At 35.9% G+C, this 21555-nt stretch overlaps 1 protein-coding gene across 3 annotated transcripts; it reads right to left on the bottom strand.

The window, feature by feature from the left end:
- Nucleotides 1-1604: 1604 nt before the first annotated feature.
- Nucleotides 1605-18463, bottom strand: LOC128028901 (myotubularin-like). 3 transcript variants are annotated; one of them, XM_052616229.1, is made up of 15 exons: nucleotides 18351-18463; nucleotides 16200-16283; nucleotides 14337-14409; nucleotides 12843-12937; nucleotides 10537-10647; nucleotides 10069-10170; nucleotides 9773-9856; nucleotides 9122-9271; nucleotides 8120-8305; nucleotides 7697-7882; nucleotides 6604-6807; nucleotides 6302-6394; nucleotides 5306-5419; nucleotides 4189-4365; nucleotides 1605-3518 (listed from the first exon to the last, which is right to left on the bottom strand). In XM_052616229.1, exons 2-15 carry the CDS (start codon nucleotides 16260-16262, stop codon nucleotides 3348-3350), a joined length of 1809 nt encoding a protein of 602 aa, XP_052472189.1. In that variant the 5' UTR covers nucleotides 16263-16283; nucleotides 18351-18463; the 3' UTR covers nucleotides 1605-3347. The 3 variants fall into 3 exon arrangements, with proteins under 3 accessions (XP_052472189.1, XP_052472190.1, XP_052472191.1); XM_052616230.1 differs by lacking the exon at nucleotides 16200-16283 and having other exon boundaries at nucleotides 18351-18435; XM_052616231.1 differs by lacking the exons at nucleotides 16200-16283; nucleotides 18351-18463 and adding an exon at nucleotides 14508-16156.
- Between the last annotated feature and the right edge of the window lie 3092 nt (nucleotides 18464-21555).

Here is a 21555-nt window from a genome sequence, read left to right on the forward strand (position 1 = left end):
ACAGTTTAGATGCAACTATTAATGTGCAGTGCTGACATCCTGTGGTCTGTGGACTAAATATGACAGATGGCGATCTGAGGTCACACAGACTGAGCTTTCGTTGCTGAAAAATGCAACAAAATATATTGAACTTCTTGCATTTGGCTTCAAACATGCTTTCATGTCTCATCGTTTCAGTTAATGTTATCACTTCTTCGTCACATCAGTAATAGGCTAACGTTAAGTTACCTTAAAATGGTGATGGAAGGATGCGTGCTGATAGTTTCGGATGGATAGAAACATTTAATTAGAAATAGTTTTTATATCAGTATTATCTGAGCAGAAACACACTAGTGTACAGTACACATCAGGGTAAATATCATAACAATAGACAATATATATAGGACGCGTTTTATCTCTCCATCAGAAAAAAGGCCTGTCTGAATCGCGCGCGTCCACACCATAGGTGGCTTATTTATATACTAAAAAATGCATATATAATTGTATATTTCAGCATACAAACAAGTCTTGTAACCTGTCTGGTGAATCCACGCTGTCCCGTCGTGGTGGAGGGAGGACTCCTCCGAGGTTTCGCGGTTTGCGCGGGACAGGCGGCAGCACCGGTGTCTCTGAACCCGACGAATACTGCTGTTTCTCCATTTCCCACCTTTCCGTGCTCCTTCGTGTAAGATGTGAATGTCTTTTCGCTTCCTCTTGTGTGCTTAGGAAGTCATCTGTATGGGGCTGTTCGTGTGCAGCAGTCTGTGGTCGCCTCTCTGCTTCCTGTTCTGCTGCCGCCGCTGACAGATAAACTAGCGTTTCTTTTTATTCATGTCAAGGAAGCAGCGATGACCAAACCCCCTCCACCCCCGCCATATTTAGATCGTTAACAGACCATGCGAATATATAGAACAATTTATGGTTAAACAAACATTTGGAATACTTTAAATAACATAAAGATTCGGAATACATAATATTTTTAAAATAAATGCTGTTCTTCTGAAAAGTCAGCTATATTCAACAATTAATAATTTAAACAGATGAATCACAGATTCCACAAAATACTGTTTTCACCATTATTAATACTGATTAAAAAAAATATGTAGAGCTTCAAATCAGCATATTCGAATAATTTCTAAAGGATCACGTGACACTGAAGACTGATGGCTGCTGGAAATTCAGCTTTAAAATCACGGTTTTCTTTTTTTTTATGCATTAAACTTGAAAAGTTTCGAAATATAACGGGTTTTATTGTATTTTCAATAAAAACGTACATTGTAATAGATAAAGTGACGCATGTTCCTCAATTTACCTAAAGGAAACATCTGTTTGCTTTAAGATCGGGCTTGTGGTTATTACATTTCCCGGAAATAATTTTATATCTATGCTGTTTTCATATCAGTGTGACAGTAAATCAATTTTTTTGTGTGTGTGATTAGAGCATGAATTTTAAATGCAGTCATGCATGCTTGCAGGTCTTCTTGAATAACATCTTTTTAAAGGTGATCAGTCATTTTAGACAAAAAGTAAAGTGCACTGGGTGGTTTATATGCTAGTAGTACTGCATATAATATAATGCAAGCCATAATGCAGTCATATATAAGGACAATAATGAGCATACAGTCTTTTCCTTGTGAACTCTTTAAATTAATTTAATCAGCATTATGTACAGAACAATAGCTGGCCAACAAATAAAGGATACATGTGGGAATACAAAACAAAAATAGATCCCTCTAAAGTATTAAGTCTAACTTAAGCTAATGTCAGAAAAAAAGAAAAAAAAATCAGAGTGTGCAGCTTTCCTTCACTCAATCTCATCCAATGGGATTGAGAACAAAAGAATTCCCTACAGAATCAGATCGTTTTCAGATCTTTAAAATGTTACAAAGCAAAACCCCAATGCCCATTAAAAAAATTATACTTATAATAGGATGTCCAACAAATTACCAAAACATTTTCTAATTACTTTCCTTTTTATAAAACTGTCAAATTTTACACTGAATAAAATCATTCTATTTTACAACAATAGAACTTTCAACAGTAAAATAGGTTTTTGTTTGAGGTAATTACATAGTTCTGGTGCTTGTACAAAATAAAAAATAGATGTCTTTTCCCCCTAGAAACATCCAACCGCAAATGTGTTTGTTTATTGGACTTGTTTGTCTTCTTCACACACACTATGGTTTAAACTTCATATCCTCATTGAGGTCAAAGTCTTTAGAAGTTCAGTTTTGTGAGACAGCATGAGCAGTGGCTCTCTGTAGCCGCCCTCTTTCACCCCGTGTCAGTCAGAGCTCTCTTCCTCAGGAAAAGGCTGAATTTGGAACAGCTCAATCAGACCGCTTCATATCCCAGCCACTCCGTCCTACCCTAAAGTCTTCACAGACTCTGCTACGTCTCATTGGAAGCAATACTGTCAGCTCCATCAACAACAAAATATTTGCTTTCCGTGGCAATGGCACATCGTTTTACAGGGTATAACCAAACGCCACTAGCATAGAGGGCTTCGAATTGTTCAACTCCAGACCTCAGCAGGAGAAGAAACAACCCGTTGCTTAAATGCACAGTGAATGGAAATCATTTGAATCTACCACTGATGCTGCCATAAAGAAAAAAAACAATGTTTCTCTAAAAAAAAATATACATATACACCTGAAAACCTCAGATATGAGTAAAGGCACCGAAAAGGTATCCGCGTCGCTCGCTTAAAAAAAACCCTGGGTCTGTTCAACAAGCTAATGTTAATTGCTTCAGAACATTTTCCTACCATATCATACAGAGGAAAAAGTAAGACATTTAGACAACATTTCTGCTTCCTTTACCTTCTGAGGTCAGCCATTTGAGTTTGCCAAGCAGTTAAACCAAGTGTACTAATGAAATGCAATCTCTACCCAAAGGTTGAGGACCCTGCTTGATACTGGATTGACTGGACACCATGCAGACTACGGTTTACAAGACCAGCACTCTCTAAACACCAGTTACATGCCATCTTACTGGTGCTCAACATTCAAAAATGTTCTTCACTCAGATCTACACTTTAGAACACACATAACGCAACACATAAATCACATACGTCCGTCAGACTTGATTGCGTTCAATCGTCACAAGCAGTATCCAAGTTGCGTCTGGGATACACACACGTAATCTGACTCACTTTCGTCCATGGTATGTGGCATGAAAAAACCCGCACTGTCACTTTAAGGCTTCTCTTTTCGTTTGACGTTTTTGCACGATGAAGGCTGTACTGTGGTTTATTGCATAATTGTTTTGTTACTCATTATCGCCGACATCACTACTAATTGTGTTACCATAATAATCACTATTGCTATGTACAAATGTCCAATGTCTGTAACAACTCGCGAGTGGGATCAAAACGGTGTCTGTAAGTGTGTGATGTGCTGATTGGGCGTGGCCGTATTGGGGGTGGAGCTGTTTGTCAAGTGGGTGGAGTCCGAGAGCTGCAGTTCCTCCAGTTTCTTCAGGTACTGATCCCTCAACGCCAGTAGCTCCTTGTAGCGCTGCTCCACTGGACTCTGTTGCTGATATACACAAATATGCACAAACATGAACACATGTGAAATAGCCACAAGAGGGCAGCAAAAAATCTGCATTTTTATGATAAAAATGTTTTGTGATGCATGCAAGATCTTGGAACACTAGTTCTCGGACAAGCATTTTGTATTAATCTATGACTTGCTGGATAATTATAATAAGAATGTGCAGTTTAATAATCAGATGTGGTGCACTTTGGATTGTACTCACTACATTTGAATGTTTTTACTGGTTTATTTGAATATGTAAATGGTAAACAGCATTAATCTTTGTTATGACTAAGGTGGTAAAATGTTTATTTATACCAATGATGAAGTGGCTCCTGCAAAACCTCTGTAACAGAATGCATGTGTGTGTTTGTGTGTGGTGATAAGGACATTCTGAGTGACAGTTCACTGCAGTGCCAGTCAGGACGTAATTAAACTGGAGAGAGAGGATTTTCTGCACCACTAAGTCAGGTGCACACAAACACACACAAACACTAAATCCCAGCCAGAGGCAAAAACACCCATTATAGAAAAGATGTACATGCCCCCCCCCCACCCACACCCCTTTAAACATCTATCTGGATATACCCTAAAGAAAGCTTAAACAATGTTTATTACCATACAAAAATGCCACAGAAGCCACAACCTGATTGTGATTGTATGTTGATACCTGGTGTAGTATGCGAGGGTTCCACCTGATGTAATAAGTCACCCAAAGCTCTAGGTGGCGCATGCTGGCAACAGGGTAAAGCACACGACTGGATTCTGGAGTGTAGAAGGGGTTTATATATAAGGATGTGTCACTGTTGACAAAAGACCACAGAGACACCGTCTTCCCCCGAACGTTCTAATGAAACAAAATGGAGAGAAAAAAAGAATAGAAAAATCAGAAAGTTGGCATTTCGAATAAACAATATTAAATTATTTAAAGTGAATCTTAAGTGTTATACTATATTAAAGAAAATGACAGGAGTTTTAATATTTACACTGCCAGCCAAAAGTTTGGATTTCTAAGTTAAAGATTTCTAAGTGTTTTTGAAAGGCTGCATTAATTTAATCAAAAGTACAGAAATCATTCTAATATGTCTTTTAAAGTAAAGTACAGGTGATTTAAAATATTGGTAATACAGAAACAGCTGTTAATTTGTTGCATATATTGGTAATACATCAGGTAAGGTGTTTGAATACTTTGCTTAGCAGATGTAAAGCAAGACTGTGTTTCCTAACACTGTTGTTGCAGTGGACGGCTCTAGAATGAATGTTTAATCTCCCCAAAGTGTATTTGACTCGGACTGAGAGTTAGTGGAGCATCCCTTTTACTCATGCTCCACTTCACACAATAAGCACAGAGAAAAATAAAGAGCAATGCGTGCATGTGAGAGAAAAAAAGCAAAGGCCAATATATCCCCATTGATGACATCTGGCCTCCAATAAGCAATGAAGAAGATTTTTTTTTTAATCATGACAAAATGAACAAATAAGAAGACATTTTGCATTCACAGTAAATTCTCAATTCAGCTCAAATCAATTAAATAGCAATCTTTTGACAAAAAAAGAGATACATTTTATAAAATGAGAAAAATACAAAAAGCATGCATTTTCTGGGGGTTGCAAACTTTTGGCTCCACTGTATTTGGAAGGCCACCATTCAGTGGCTGTATGCAAAATCAGTGAAAATTAATTAAATATAACACTTTACTGTAAATCAGGGTAGGAAGGAACTTCTGTGGTTTAATATCACCGGCACACCAATTGCTTGTGAGGTGTGTTTGTGTGTTATTTCTTACATTGCTGTCACGGGCACTCTCACAGTTGTAGAGGAAAGTGCCAAAGCGGCAGCTGTACAGGTGATCCAAGATTACCACCAGGAGACGTTCATTAAACTCAAACGCTGTTGGGAACTGCAGATGTGGGAAAGAGATAAAAGTTTAAGATCATGACTGCATCGGAAAGTACAGAAAATAAAAGTATCGGTCTCGTTCTGGAAAAAGTGGTATCAGTGCATCCCCAGTTAAAGAGATTTACTTGCATTAACACATTCAACTCTAATATAACTATAATTTTACAAAACACATTAACTAAATGCATTTCAGATCTGTATTACGTTCTCTTTTGATTTAAATACTGGCAAAAAAAAAAGTTGCTTTGGATAAAAGTGTCTGCTAAATGCATAAATGTAAATTTACACAAAAGAGATAGTTGAGATGCTGATTTCTGTGTTATAAAAGTAGACAATGTAAAACTAATACTACTGCTGACTACATACAATAGCTACCTTGTTGACCATCTACGCAATACCGCGTCATAATCGCAGATGAATCGCATGCGGTTATGAATGTGATATTGCGTAACTTGTCAGCGAACTACGACTCTGTATATTAAGTGCCGCTCCATTTGAAAGCAGGTGGTGGACATTTACTGCTAATCACAGAACCGGCTTTACTGATGAGACACGCATGACAATCACATGTGATTAATCGTAATGATGCTAATATGAATGATGCTGAAAGCTGTGTTGTCTCATGTTACAATACGGTCACATTTACCGTTGTTCAGCAAATTTTCACAGGGGGCTAAATCCAGTCATTTTAACAGAATCCAGATGATTGGGAATGTCACGTGAAGGCAGATGCTGTGGATCCTGATAGATCAGCATCCACAATGACTGAACAGCAGCTCAGACATTTTGCTAAATACCTCCTTTTGTGATCCACAGAATAGAGAGAAAAAAAAAACTGTACAGGTTTGGAGCAGTATAATGTAGATTACAATTGGATTCCTACCTGTTTAGTCATTTGCCACACACAGTCAATAAACTGCAAAAAGATAGGTGATCTGTCTTGATCTGCATGGTTTTTGTCTCCATGGCCGATTCTCTACACACACACAAAGCATGAAGTAAATATCAACTGATAACAATTTGTGTACAAAAAACCTAAAACACCCAGATGTGGTTTATCCTCATTAATGCTCTATCAACTCTTTTAAAGCAATCACCCCGATAACATGGCTCACAGAACTCAAACTCCATCATTAAATGTGTGGTTTTCCAGATGCACGACTTTGTAACCCAGCTGGGACTCACTGAAGCGAACTTGTGTCCGAAGCTGATCCATTCCTTCTCCAGCAGCACCTGGAAGCCCCTGAGAGTCCTGTAGTATGAGTCCAGCATCAACATGGCCAGAGAGGTGAGCTGAGCTGTGCGGTCCCAGCCGTCACTGCAGTGCACCACCACAGAGCTCCCAGAAGACACCTTATCGGCCACCTGGATGGCCCCTGATAGCACCAGCTAGTGCAGGATAGAAGGTAGTTACAGTAGAGCATGTTGAGTTTTATAATCATGGGTGCACATAATTTTTCCAGCCTGGATCTCAAAAGAGCACCTGGAGATTTGATTTGGTCTCCATACTGCACGTAGTGTGACCCATTAAATGGTACAGAAAGTAATTGTGCAGAATTTTTACAAAACAATATACAAAAATAATGATAGTGATATTATTGCGGTTTATATATATATATATATATGTATATATATATATATATATATATATATATATATATATATATGTATATATATATATATATATAAGTATATATATATATATATATATATATATATATATATATATATATATATATGTATATATATATATATATATATATATATATATATATATATATATATTTTTTTTTTTTTTTCTCAATAAAATAATAAACAAAATAATAAAATGTGATAATACTATTATATTTTTAAATAAAAAGAGAACATTGAATAAAAATACATTTAAAAATAAAATGCTAATATATTTACTTTTTTAAATGAATGTTCATCATTTTTAAACTTAAAATCAGCAAGCTTTTATTTTGGCGGGTTGCCGGCAAGTATACGTGCTGCTGGGTTTAGTGTTGCCTATTGAAGAATGTGAGCGAAATGTCACAGTCTTGCATCATGCTTTGAAAACAGCAGCTGATAGCCTAGATTCATGCTCTCAGTTCGAATAGAAATCTTATACAGTATTACAGTTTGTCAATCTAAAATTGTAATTGTGCATTAACAGCTGTCAACCATTTCGGTACGTAAATGAGCGATTTTTCTTTTGGTTGCGCATGCGCACCTGCGTACCACTTAAGTGCACCTATTTAGAATATATATTGGCATGCATGGAATAAAAACAAACCTTAATATGCTCTAGCCAGTGAGTGGACTCCAGGCTGGAGAGCCAATGAGACTCCTCCACATTGGGGTAGACAATGTCCTTTAACTTCTTCAGGGACTCCCTCATGACATGGATATTATGGATGTCCAGAAAGACCAGCTCAGCATTCTGATATGCATCATCGCCCTCGTAACCCCCTCCTGTGGCCTGCAGGGTAAGTGTACATGCTAACATATGTGATCATGTAAAGAAATTCTACACACTTATTTTCACACTTCATGTACCAAAAAAAAAAAAAAAATTCCATACCTTCAGTGGATAAGGCCATAAGTTATATATGAGGTAAACAAAGAGCGTTTTCATATTCAAAAACTCTCTAGAATTTCTCGGAGATGAATTCGAATCTCTCAAGCCCCAATTATTAGTAACCCTCTGTGATCTTACCTTGTTTGCCACTGCATTGACATTAGGCCTGGCATCATAGATAGTGAGTTTGGTAGTCCCATTGGCCTCACGGATTAGGTCCAAATAACGTTCATCATCTTTGTTGCGCTTGCCGCTCATTCCCACCAACGGCTGGCTACACCGCGTGATCACAGCATGGTTCTCTTTATGGAACCACGACAACACCTGAGAGGGGAAGGAAACACATCATCATTACGGAAGGTAAGGTCACCAACAAACATAAAAAAAACAACAACAACAACACATTGTTGAACAAAAGAAAGCTTTATAATCATCTAGGGGTGCACAATATGTATCATACCATACTGGTTGCCAATATTAGGGATTTTCTTTTTTATTAGTATTTTAGATATAAATTACAAATTAGTTATATATTATATGTGCATGATAATTTATATTACATTTTCACGTAATGCTCAGTTAAAGTTAAACTTTAAAAACAGTATTAATGTAATAACACTGTTAATCACTTTTTATCTTTAGCAGATCTCAAAATGAAAATCCATTTTTCATACTGTGCATTATAATGTTGTGATGCGTAAATCCACTTGTAGAATTTAAAATGACGAAGTAGTTTTATACACCCCCCCCCATTTATTAAGACAAAACAGCATAACATTTTAATATAGGGTATTTCTTAGTTATCAGTCGTACAAAAATAATTTTGGATTACTGCAGTGGACAGAATTTTAAACATCTTAGGCATTATCATCATATAGAGATATATACATTTCCTACAACATATAATAATAAGAAAAATAAATATCACATATCACAATAAATACATGAAAGTAAATACACAATTCAATAAATCCGGAAAGCATTGCTTTCTTATTTATGTGCAAAAATTTTAATTGGCATTCTCCAAAATGTTCCACTAAACAGCCTAAATTATGCAGCAGAAGCTTGAGTATGACCTTCCAAACTAAAATCACACCATTCTTCTGGTCTTTCATACTGGGCATCTGTGAAAGAGCTCACCGGGATGCGGCAGCGGGAGCGGAAGGCAGCAACTCTTCTAAGATCTTCATCTGTGGCCTTGAATGGAACAACAAGAATTGTGGGATAGGTGTCACACAGCTCGTAGTTCTTATTGATGAAAGTGACCCTCCACTCGCTATTAGGTAGAACCTGAAAATCAGAAAAGAAAAACAACACATAATCATTAATAAAAGTACACTGTGTAGTATTTTATGCAACTACATTAGCAATGTCATATTATAATAAAATATTGATAAAACTTTAGTATAGGGTCCAATTCACACTAATAACTAGTTGCTTATTAGCATGCTTATTATTAACATATTGGCTGTTTATTAGTGCTTCTAAAGTTTATATATAATGCATGACATCCATAATCCTACCCAATACCCTAAACTTAACAACTAAGTTTACCCTAAACTTAACAACTAAGTTTTTCACTTTTTCACTTTTCACTTTATAAACTACCTTATAAACTATTAATAAGCAGCAAATAAGGGGTTAATTGAGGCAAAAGTCATAGTTAATGGTTAGTTAATAGTGAGAATTGGACCCTAAAATAAAGTGTGACCAAAATGTTATATTACATTATATTAGCAAGTGAATGGCAAGTGTGAACAGTTTGAACAAGTCTTGGCATCTGGTCCTCACCTGCCTCCTGTACTCTTCCATGGGCTCATAAACGTTCCAGCCATTCTCCTCATACTTCTCCTGGCTCAGAAAGGCAAAGAGTTGCTGTGAAAGTCAAAGATAGGAAAAGTGAAAGAGTAAGTTAAACCAGTATTTCATGCATTTTGCTAATGATGATTTATAAGCCGGTTATAAAATGCTGAAACACTTGATCGCACTGCATAAAATGCACAAAAGTGATTCATGTAGTTTTAAATCATTTCTGAATTAATCGAAACATTAGCATTTGAGAATAACATTAAACACCAAACACTGACCATTCCATGAGACAGTGGGAAAGCATATTTGAAAATAATCTCAAAGATGTCTCTTCGACTGTGGCCTTCTTGCTTCAGAGCAAATCGCAGGTTCCTCATGTCCTGACACACACACACACACACACACACAAACAAAATGATTTGAGAATGTCACACTTCCAAAAAAGGGATGCTAGTTGTGCTCTAACCTAACCTATCACGTTTTCATACTATACCAGTTTCCATTCAAAGCAGAAGCTGTAAGTACTCTAAAAAATAGATGAAGGTACTAATATGTACAGAAAACAATCAAAAAACTTTTTGGAGCTAATGGTTATTAAACACTATGTGATACTACACATGCAGTATGCCAAGCTAAAATCTGGCTTGCGACACTTTAGGATCCCACCACCACATTACCCCTCATTTGCTGCCCTTAACATTAGCGGTTATGGGATGTGAATTTCTAGGGCTTTGTGTGAGCGATACCTTGCAGATGATTTCAAGCCCGTAGGAGTTCTCTCCTCGACTGGAGGCTCCGCCCATCTTCTCTACACGGCTTATGACACCTAATGGCACGTCCAGGGTAACTGGTGTCTCCTTTAGACAGGAAGTGACAACAATCTTATTTGGACATATGTACTATAAACACATCAGGTGTGACACTTTTAGTTCCTTGCAATTAAATATGTGCTAAAGCATGTCACAGAAAGTTTACTTAAAAGTTTGCGAGACACAACTAAACTAGATCATCAATCTAAAGAATAAGACTTTAAAACACTCAATGTAACATTTGCATAAGAGATGTAACAGTATACAAATTCCTTATCATGATTAGATGATCAAAATGATAAAATGACCTGGAAATGTTCTGCCGTATAAATCATTTAACAAGTTTGGTTTGCATAAACACTAAAACAATAAGATTACCAATTATGTCCGGATTTAAAACAACCAGATGACAAAAGTCTAATACCGTGTATGAAATTTTCAAATAAAGCTTTGAAAAAGTTTCATACAATGGTCAATCTCACATTTCAGCCTTTAAATAAAGAAAAGCATTAAGTGATTAATTACATTTTATTCGCTCCACAGATAATTCTAGATTCCTTATCCGAATTGTTTAAATGTATAGAATAAAAATAAGCATATTTTTGTTACATCGGTCAAAATGTACAGCATCAGGCCATGCAAATTCAAAAATTTACATGCTCTGTAAATCCACTCTCTGACAGCAGGTGGCACTAATGGCACAGCAGAATTAGAGCTGTTTTCATGTACCCTCTGTAGACAAAGCATTGCGGTAAGAACACTTCTTTATTAGGTATTACATGGAGTGAAGATGAAAACAAAATGCCATTGTATCTTTTCTGAAGACAGTGAGAACCCTCAGAGGTACATTCATATAATTAATTCACAATTTCACATAATTATTAGTATAATTCACTCAGCGCTCTTTTAAAACCTCCCAGCTGTCCTGCTGTGAACAAGTGAGACTGTTACTTGAAACTTTGCTTCATGCTGGGCAGTATTTATTTATCCTGAGCTCTTCAAATCGCAGAAATCAAATACACTTTTAATGATCATTAAAATATAAAACATTAAGACTAATCATGGGGAATTTTATCATGATTTACTGTCATACCAGTAATCGTTTCATCCCTAGTTTATATTACTGTATCGACCCTTGAATGAATTTCACATTTTTTCTTTCTTGTTTGCACAATGTCAGACAGACAGATCATGGCAACAGACCCAATCAAGTCAAAATATCCACAAAACAGGGTTGCAGGTGTCCGCTACCATTAGCCAACCAAAGATAAAACCAGATACGAGATGAAAGTCTTTCTCTGACTGATATGATGTGATATGAATTGACTCCTTCTTCCAGTGCTACCAAATTCTTCTGTTGTCTCTTGTAATACAGACTTAAAAGATGTGTGCTCGATTCAAATATGTGATGATTCAAACTGGTTAAAATGCTAAACGATCGCGATTCAATTAAGGGTAAGAGTTTATACAGGGGAAATTGCTGTCTTTAGAAAAGCTTAGAAGGTATCTTTTTTTTTTCCTTTTGCCTCTGTATAAGGCATATTAAAGATAATAAGTGCAGCACTGCTTTGTTTACTGTGGAAACCAAGGAAACGATTTAAATGCCACCTGCTGGCAGAAAGTGAATCTGCATCTCATTCAGCTCGTTTGTTGTTTCTTTTTCATACAGATTTTTTTAATGTATAGTTTCACAAAACTGAAGTCAAATCATTCTGTTTTTGCTAGATTATTATCTAATTTAGGTGAAAAACTGTTCATGTTGCATATATGCAGCATCTTTTTTTGGCTCATGATTAAAATGCAGTGGTTGCCTCAAATTTTAAATGCAAAGTTCACATTTTTGTTTATATAAAGAGATATTTTTTTTGTGTTGCTTATTTTTTTGAATTGGGCATTGTTTTAAAATTTCTATTTAATTTTGTTACTTAGATTTACATTATATTTATATTTTGTTATTTAGCAAACACATTTATCCAAACAGCAGACAGAAACAACAGAAGCAATCAAAATTGTGAGTTAAATGAATCGTTAAATCCCTAGTGGATACTAAAATTAGTTTCAAAATAAAGAATGTGGAAACAAGCCTTTAAAGGTGAAATTGAGAAGGAAAGACTGAAAGACAGAAGGAAATGGATAAGCTGGTTTTAAAGGCGCACCTGACATGGCCTCAGAATGACTATGCCTGAACACGTAGAGAACTAATGCGTTGCATTTTGGGAAATGAAAATGAAAGTTTCTCTTACCGAGTCAGTATTTTTGAAGTAAAGTCTGTAGTTGGTGATGAACACCTTTCCTTTGACTGCAGCATTAAAAGGGCAGATGTAGATGATGTCTTTATCTGATGAGTAAAACAGTTGGAAAAATAAATAAAGCTCAACATTTATATAATCCCATAAAATCTGACTTAAAATGTTTGTGTGAAACCATTAAAGGTGCTTTAAAGTTAAGTAGCTAAGATATGAAAAGTACTTTTGACAAACATGTTTTGTCAAAACATACAATCACATTAAATGAAGAGTCCAGTCACATCAGTGGTCAAGACAAAACTATAGTATATAACAAAAAAGCGCTGTCCTGGCCATTTTGAGACCACATGACCAACCAAGTACTTTATTGTGATACTCCTCTACTTATTATTATCTATTACTATTAAATAAAACTGTGTGATGCTGTATCCTTGTCCCCCATGATTTTAAGTTTAAAACGATTTAAATATTTGGTTGGTTTTCATGAGTCAAAGCACTGACCTGACTCACTTATGTGCTTTATTAAGCATTTATAGCTACTTTATTAGTATGCTAGGTCTTAAAGCATATACTTTGAAATTTGTCATGTTCACTGTACACATTACCATAGTATTTTCATGCATAGTAAGAAGGGGTCCAGACAGTGACCAAAAATGTTAATTTGCATGTGATATTTTTGCTGAAGTCACCACCGGCATCTATACATTTTCATGACTTTGCATGTAACGCCTTTTTTCCAGACTGTTTTGATATCACATCTTTTGTTATGCTGACGTAAAAGTTCAGAAAAACAGTGTCTATTTTGCACACAACTTGAACAAACTACAACAGGTAAAGCTGTCAGCTGTCTGGACATTAACAATATCTTTAACAGTTCTCGTTTATAATCAGTACTAATAAGGCTTCTTGGTATCAAGATCTTTAGTCTATATGCTATGCTCAGTTAATGCCTGAACTTCCTATTATTTGTTGCTCACTTGCCTTCCAATAAAACTTTAAACCTTTAAAATTCTGCCAAATTAATAACTAAATTCAAACAATACATACTATTTTGGCTCTCTTTAATGTGGCAGGAACGTGAATCCCTAGAATCATCTTTCTCTTTACTACAGTATTACAGTATGAAATAATTGGAATAATACATATTCCTTACTTATTGAAATGTTATTATTTATTAATCTTTTAATAAATGTATATTAAATTTAAAAGGGTTTCATGATTTCTATTAATTAGACATGATTTTTGATCATTTGATATCTGGAATCAAGAAAAATCTAACTTTATGTAAAACTTCAGTCCCTAATAACCAATTACTACTTCATCTTCAATCTCAAATCAACAGTTTTAGGACCGGCAAACTATTTGAACATTACATTTCAAAGTGTTAATACATTTTTAAAAAATGCTAGTATGACCAAAAGGCTTATGGAGATATACATTTAGTACTTCTTCAATAAGAGCCCACAAACATGGACGCATGCTCTCACTCACCGATCACTCTCTCTTCTCCTGGAAGCATGGCAACATCTGCCAGCGGCTCCATCTTCAGGCTCTCTCTGGACGCCTGTCAACACATGCAGGAACATTGGGTTGACATGGGCACATCCCTAACACACGCAAACAACCTCAAATAAGGCTGATCACAACTGTTTTTCTACTCACAACATTAATACACTACAGTTCTGAGCACGACTGTACTCAGTGGCATCTGATCAGAGGGAAAGAAACGCCGGGGAAAAATCTGAGAGTGACAGGAAGTAATGGCAGAGGAAGTAGTGAAGAGAGGAAAATAAAGAGTAAGAGGAGACTGTCCTCTGTCACCCTCTGTCTTTGAGCACCAGTCTGATACTCTATGTGTATGTGATCAGGGATCCAGATTCTCTTTCCCTGGGCTGTTTTCCTGCTGCCAGTTGAAGGTTAGTGAACTGGAATGTGAGCTAAGAGTGCCATTCACTGCGTGTAGTCGTTTATTCGGCCTTTTGCTGCTGTTTACATGTCACAACACTGTGGGCAGAGTGAAGCAAGGGCTTCTGGGTAATGGACTCTCCTGTGTTTTTGAAATGACAAATGAAGCAGCCAAACACACACACACACACACACACACACACACACAGATCCTAGCTGGAAAACTAACCTGTTTCACACAAATAAGAAGTAGTTTGGTAAACATAAGTGGACAGATAAGGAAAGGGGAGAATAAAAAACTAGTGAGAGGATTGAAAGAGACACCATTAAAGACATCTTAAAGGTACAGTGTTTTTTTGTGTGCAACATTCGTCTGCAATTGTTCACAGTCATATGGGAAATCAAGCCCAGAAGGCTTAGTTATAATCATTTCTGCATATTAAGCTGCGACAGAAAAAAGAAAGGAAGAAACAAACAAACAATGAAAGGAGACTCACTAAGATAAAAAGAGGCAATCAGAGACAGATGGACGATTCTCTGTACAAAATCACTCTAGCAGTCCTCGGGGACCCTGGAAAAATGGAGACTTGGGTTCTGCTGCCTATCACCTGCCAGGTGTTACAGCTCCACTAACATATGCATGGAACAGCAGTCTCCTGGCTCAAGCCCTAGTGATGTGCCAACTCCCTGTCTGCCTGGAATCCCCTCTGCCCAGAGACGTTCCCTTTGCCAAGCCAGACACTGTCCGTGTAGGAAGCTCTGCTTTTAAAGAAAACTATCTATTTTGCTTTAACCACTATTACATGTACCCATTTGAATTACACAGTTTGTATACATTTAGCAACATGCAATATGCAAGCATATTATTAATCACTCTATAAATGTACTGAACAGCTATGCTGGACTGAGTGCACTTAAAATAGACCAGCTGGATAGATGAGACATAATGTGGACGTCAACTTTCTTTTTTAACATCATGACCCTATGTGAAAAAAAAAGTTTTTACATTTTATTATGTTACATTTGATTATATTATATATATAACTATATTAACCCTATTCTAAATTAAATCAAATTGTATATTTTAACTACTTGTTTTTTTTTTTAAGCGCTAATACCACACGAGACCTTGAAAATGCAGTTTAAAACAGCTCAAATGTAAAATACGTTATGTCAATAAAAGAATCACAAGGCAAGATATCTCTCTTCTATAACATCTATATGGCTGCTATATGTAAGCAGAGAAAAGGGCAGCTCTAATTGATACCAGCGAAGTGCATTATTAATTGATGAAGAACACTAAAGACTAACCCCCCTACAACAGGATTGCACACTTACAGGATAGTGCAGTTTGTAAGGAAAAAGGGAAAAAATGAGAAACATTCTGTTACAGTCAAAGGACAGAAGGACAGCACAATTACAGCATGTCAGCACGCAGGCTTCACTCACGTTTGGGCTGGAGCTGTTCCCCAGAGGACTGGAGTTGTAAGGTGCTATAGGAGCCGAGGCCATCACTGGGTTTGCTTCGTCCACCTCCACAAGACACATGTCATTTTTCTTTCAGCTCAACAATATAGTTTTTTTTTCTGCTGCCCAGCAGTTCAGGTTTGTAGACATTAGTCCTGTCTACATTTTTCAGTCAATTCACCATAAAAATATCTCTATGTATTTCTAACATCTACATCTTTAAAATGACAGCTACAAATGGGCAATAAAGGTATGAAGTGATTTTAACGCATTGAACAGATGCTTCAAATACTTCTACAAATCATCGACACACACTATATGTATCATTCAAGAGCTTGGAGTCTGTCTGATTATTTTTAAAGAAGACTTATATTCGCTACATTTTACATTACAATTAAATTATTATATATTGTGAAATACTATTACAATTTAAATAAGCTGATTTAAACACATTTTAAAGTGTAATTTATTCCAGTGATTCCAGTCTTATGTGTCACATGATCCTTTAGAAATTGACAATTGTTTTTTTTTAAGACTATTTGGTGAATATACATTTCTAAAGAAATTTTAAGATTTATTTGAAACAGAAACTTTTTGTAACATTATAACTGTTTATTGTCAACTTAATGCTTCCTTGATGAGTATATAATTGATTTCTTCTTCAAAAAAAATTTCTACTGAGCCCAAACTTTTGAATGATAATGTGTGTAAGCCAATTAATAACCATAGTAACATATGTAAATCAGCAGATTCACAAGATTAAAACAGAAAAATATTTAAATCTGGAAGGCAAAACACAAGTTTATAATCAAACTATGACAGACAGTATGTCGGCTGGCTCAAGGTCTTCTGCTTTGAGATGACTTTTCAACTTGATCTTACAGAATAGTACGACAGGCAGCGACGGGGAGAATTTGGTCGGAAAATGATGATGGTCTTAAGCAAACCTGGGCCATACAGCTAAGATTGATATTTCATTCAAATTGTATATTTTCTATGAGCCCTAATGTTCTCAAGAAGCACAGTGGCTGTTTATACACTCACATTCATATATCTTTTGGCAGAAACTATCACAAATGTGTCTGAGTGGAAGTGAAGGAAATATGAAACATATTGTGAATCGACAGCAACACCAGAGCTATGAAAGGCAATGAACATCTTGTCAGTCGTGATGCATCATGGGACAGATAAGCTGACAAATCTTTAATTGATTAAACTGATTTAGGTTGTACTGTAAATTAAATGATAATAACTTATTTAATAAACTTTAATTAAAATATAAAAAAACTATTTGTATAAAGGCCACCCAGCAGGCCAAACCTGTCACAAGTTTCTTCATGTTGACACCAAACCCTTCACCAATATGTCTGCATACAGAAAAACATCAGCACCCAAGTCACTAATTTGGGGCTAAATTTATACTTATGCCATGAACAGTGTTTTGGAAAATGCAACAAGTTCAGATCTCTGATTCATTTGAGGGGCAAATATGAAGCTCTGAGGTTCACATGGACACCTGAGGGAATGACACATGAGGTTAGCAGTCAGAAACAGGCATGTAAACGATTCAGCCTTAGTGTGTGTGTGTGAGAGAGAGAGAGCTATTTATAATGATGATAGGACTGTTGTGGCTTTTAGGTGACGGTGCACTTTTACAGCCTTCTTTCCCCGCCTATAAAAAATGTATTTTAGCTCAGAGATAGGAGCAAGGAACGCAATCAAAGGCAGATTCAACCTGAGGTTTTAAATGCCCGGATCAATCATGACGAAAGCAGCTACACACTTTCACCAACTTCTGTGATGATGTGATGGAAAATTATGGGCAGTATATGTACACACATCCACGTATATTCATACAATAAGAGATAACGACATACACGTCAAAACAAGCTTCACACGCCTTTAAAAAGTCCACTTTTATAACTTCTAGCGATTTCGTGGGAGCTCTTACACTGTGAATGTATTCCAGCACAGGACTGTGACCAGGAAATAGGCCTATCTCTGCGACAGCTCTTAACTGCTACATTTACCCCCGAGTCCGCTTCAAGCAGCCCTAGATAAAGAGCAGACCCTCGCCGGGAAGTGTTAATGTGCGACCCGAGCAATGTTGGGTTTGCAAACGTCTTTACTTACCCAGAAACTGCAATTCTCCGTTCCTCAGATCGCCAGTCTATTTTGCTCCGCCGCAGGAAGCGCTCTGCCCGAATCACGTGACAGCGGTCAAGGCACCCATTGGCTACTTGTTAAGTCGCGTACTGCAAGGAATTTAGGCAGTTGTAGTTTTTGATAAGGACGGTGACATACGAGGCTTGTTCTCAAAACATGCTGTCATTCTCTGTCAAGAAATAGTTTTCAAATATTTAAGAAACTACATTTAAAAGCATCCTACCAGAACTGATTATTTCATCACACAAAATATACACATTTTGACACACAATATGAATAATAATAATAATAATAATAAAAATTTTATATAAGTTATGCATTCGTTTAGGATCTATCTAGTGTAAAAACTAAACAAAATGAGTAATTAATAATATAAATAATTTAAAATGTTTGTCCCTTTATTTCATGTCATTAGTGTTATCAGTGGCAATAGCTTTTGGAATAACCAGAAAGTTGTGAAAAAAAATGTTTAAGGTCAAAGTTCAGAGCAAGATCCCATTAAACATTTGACAACTAACCTAGTGTATGTTGGCAGTCAATATTGCTCAGAAAGAACTATATGGTCAGAAATACAGGCCTACATCTGTTTCCATTGTTGCCTCATTTCTGTCAAAGCTGTCTGACACCCTAGCTCGGTTTATCATTTAGAGAAACACAAAAAAGTGCACGCCTAGGGATTTTATTTTCCCCCCCAAAAAATTCCCCAAAATTTACAGATTTTTTTTTTACTTCTCTCACTCATTGATGTTACTCATTAACATTTGACACATCATGAATACACTACTTTTCTTGAATATTAAGCTTTATTAATTTGAGCCACTAAACAGGAACATATTTCATAAAAGTGAAAACTAAAGAGTTGCTCAGTGAAGTAGCTGATGGCTGTGCAATCTGATCCCAGAAGTTGCATAGTCATACCAATCATTCCATTCACTTCTTACAGATGGCAGTTAACTGTTACTTCATTAGAGCCTGTCCACACAGCATTTTGTGCAAATTATGACTCTGGGAAAGAGTATGGATTGTCAAGTTTGAATTTACCCAGACTTCTGTTGTGTAGCTCTGATCTGTAACTGTGTGATACATCAACCTGTAGTAACAGATATGAGTTTCTAAAACCATCAACTGCAGATGCAGAAACAAAGGCCACTTTATATGTGGAAGCAAAACTGCTGTTCTAAAAATGAAACAGGCAAAACCATAAAACAGCATTAAGAGGAACTATGCAAAAATGCCTGTTTATATTTATCTGTTTATCTAAGGAAGCTTATGCAAAAGAACAGATTGTATAGTGTATGCAGAATCTTGTACCAGAAATGAATATCGTTTTAGATAGGCAACATAGAGTCCTGTATGACCCCACTGTCTTTCAACTGCACGGTAAGAAAAAAGTACATGTTGAAAAATGTGAGCCTTAAAACACTTAAAAAATACATTAACCTATTCCTTGCTAAAAGCTTACAGATTCCTAAAAAAAGTGTGAAATAGGCTAGAGGTCTAATTGTAAGAAAATATTGCCTCACAAAATTCTGGAGCATCTTTATTAGACTACTTATTATTTTTATTTTATGTATGACCATTTGATCTCATATTACCTCAAGATAAGAAAATAATGATTTAATTTACCACACTAAAAAGCTACACTATGAAGGAAATGAATGAAAGGGATGTTCAGTTGTGTTGTGGAAAACACTGCCACATCAGGAATCATAACATCATGATTGGAAAGTGAAATAATTCTGTGAGCACTTCTGTCCTTTAAGTTTAAACTAAAGATATCAATTAACCCATTAAAAAAAAAAAAAAAAAGACAAAAGAAAAAAACCACAACAAAAATTTAAGCGAGTAGCAGTGTTTTCTCTCTTAAATCAATATCACAAATATGTTTACTTAATCCCTGCCTCGTCCTGATAAGCAGTCACAAAGAGATATATACTGACCCTTGTGTTCTTGTGAACCTATAACATTTTAGCACAGTAGTTATCAGGCATTTCAACACTAAATGAGGTATGGTGCTAATATTTATCTGTCATCATAAACGTCACTCTTACCACTAAACAGAAGTAAGATATACTAAAGAAGAACAGGGGACATTTTTGTTTTTTACAGTTTATTTTTCAATCTAAAAATATGAAGACAAAATATAATAAATCACAATTAATCACAAATCAGTCTTAAAGTTCATGGCACCAACTTCATGGTCGTGAACTTTTGGAAACCCAAGACTCTGGACTGTGGGTTTTATGCACTTACTGTGAAAGGTGTTGCTCTTATATTACATAAAATGTGGCGTGATCATATATGTGTCCCTCTGCTACATTGAGGCTGATGTTTCAGTGTAGCTGGTGTGTACTTAAAAAAAAACATTCCTAGAATTGCTGCAAAGTGTCCTTGTTCCAAAAGCATCTAGATCCTTAAGATCCTCATTTCCTTAGATTGAATATATTAATACAAAGACACTGGTGTCTAGTGTAGAAAGTATTATGCTCTTGCAATATGACATAAGTTAGAGTTAAGTTAGACAACCTTTAGATTGTGCAACTAATGTTAGAATTAAATGCTGTAACAAGGCTAAGAAACACTGAACTCCAAACCTCACAATTTAAAAACGCAAAACAAGACAACCTTCTTAAGCCAGACTGGAGTACCAGAAGTCCGGTTATGTCAAAAACATAACAAATTGTTCACCTTTGTAATACATAGTATTACTCCACATTTAACCATACTGTCTAGCATAATACAAATTACAATAGAGTTGCTTAGTGTAAAATATTTAATTTGCAGTTTCAATATGACACTCATTTCTTTACATTGCATTTTTGTTTTATTTATTCTTTTAATAATTATTTACAAAGAAATTCTGAAGAGTTCATCAGCAGAAAAGAAGTATAAATATGTGTACTTCCTCTTTTGTATGTTACAGTTTAAGAAACCATATTTTACAAAATCCTTTATGTACAGGACAAGCCCCTTTTGAAATACCCTCAAATAGTTCATCACAGAAATGATTTCATATGCTTTTCAAACAGCAAGAATGAAAAGCTGGACATATGAGCCTGGTCTGGCATGAGACTGCCAACAATACTGTTACCACATTGCATTGAAGGGACCGTTCACCCGTTTTACATACATTGAAAGTCAGTGTTGTTTTAAACCCCATTAACTCTCATTG

Source organism: Carassius gibelio, chromosome A15 (assembly GCF_023724105.1).
Source record: "Carassius gibelio isolate Cgi1373 ecotype wild population from Czech Republic chromosome A15, carGib1.2-hapl.c, whole genome shotgun sequence".
In the NCBI taxonomy this organism is placed as follows: Eukaryota; Metazoa; Chordata; class Actinopteri; order Cypriniformes; family Cyprinidae; genus Carassius; species Carassius gibelio.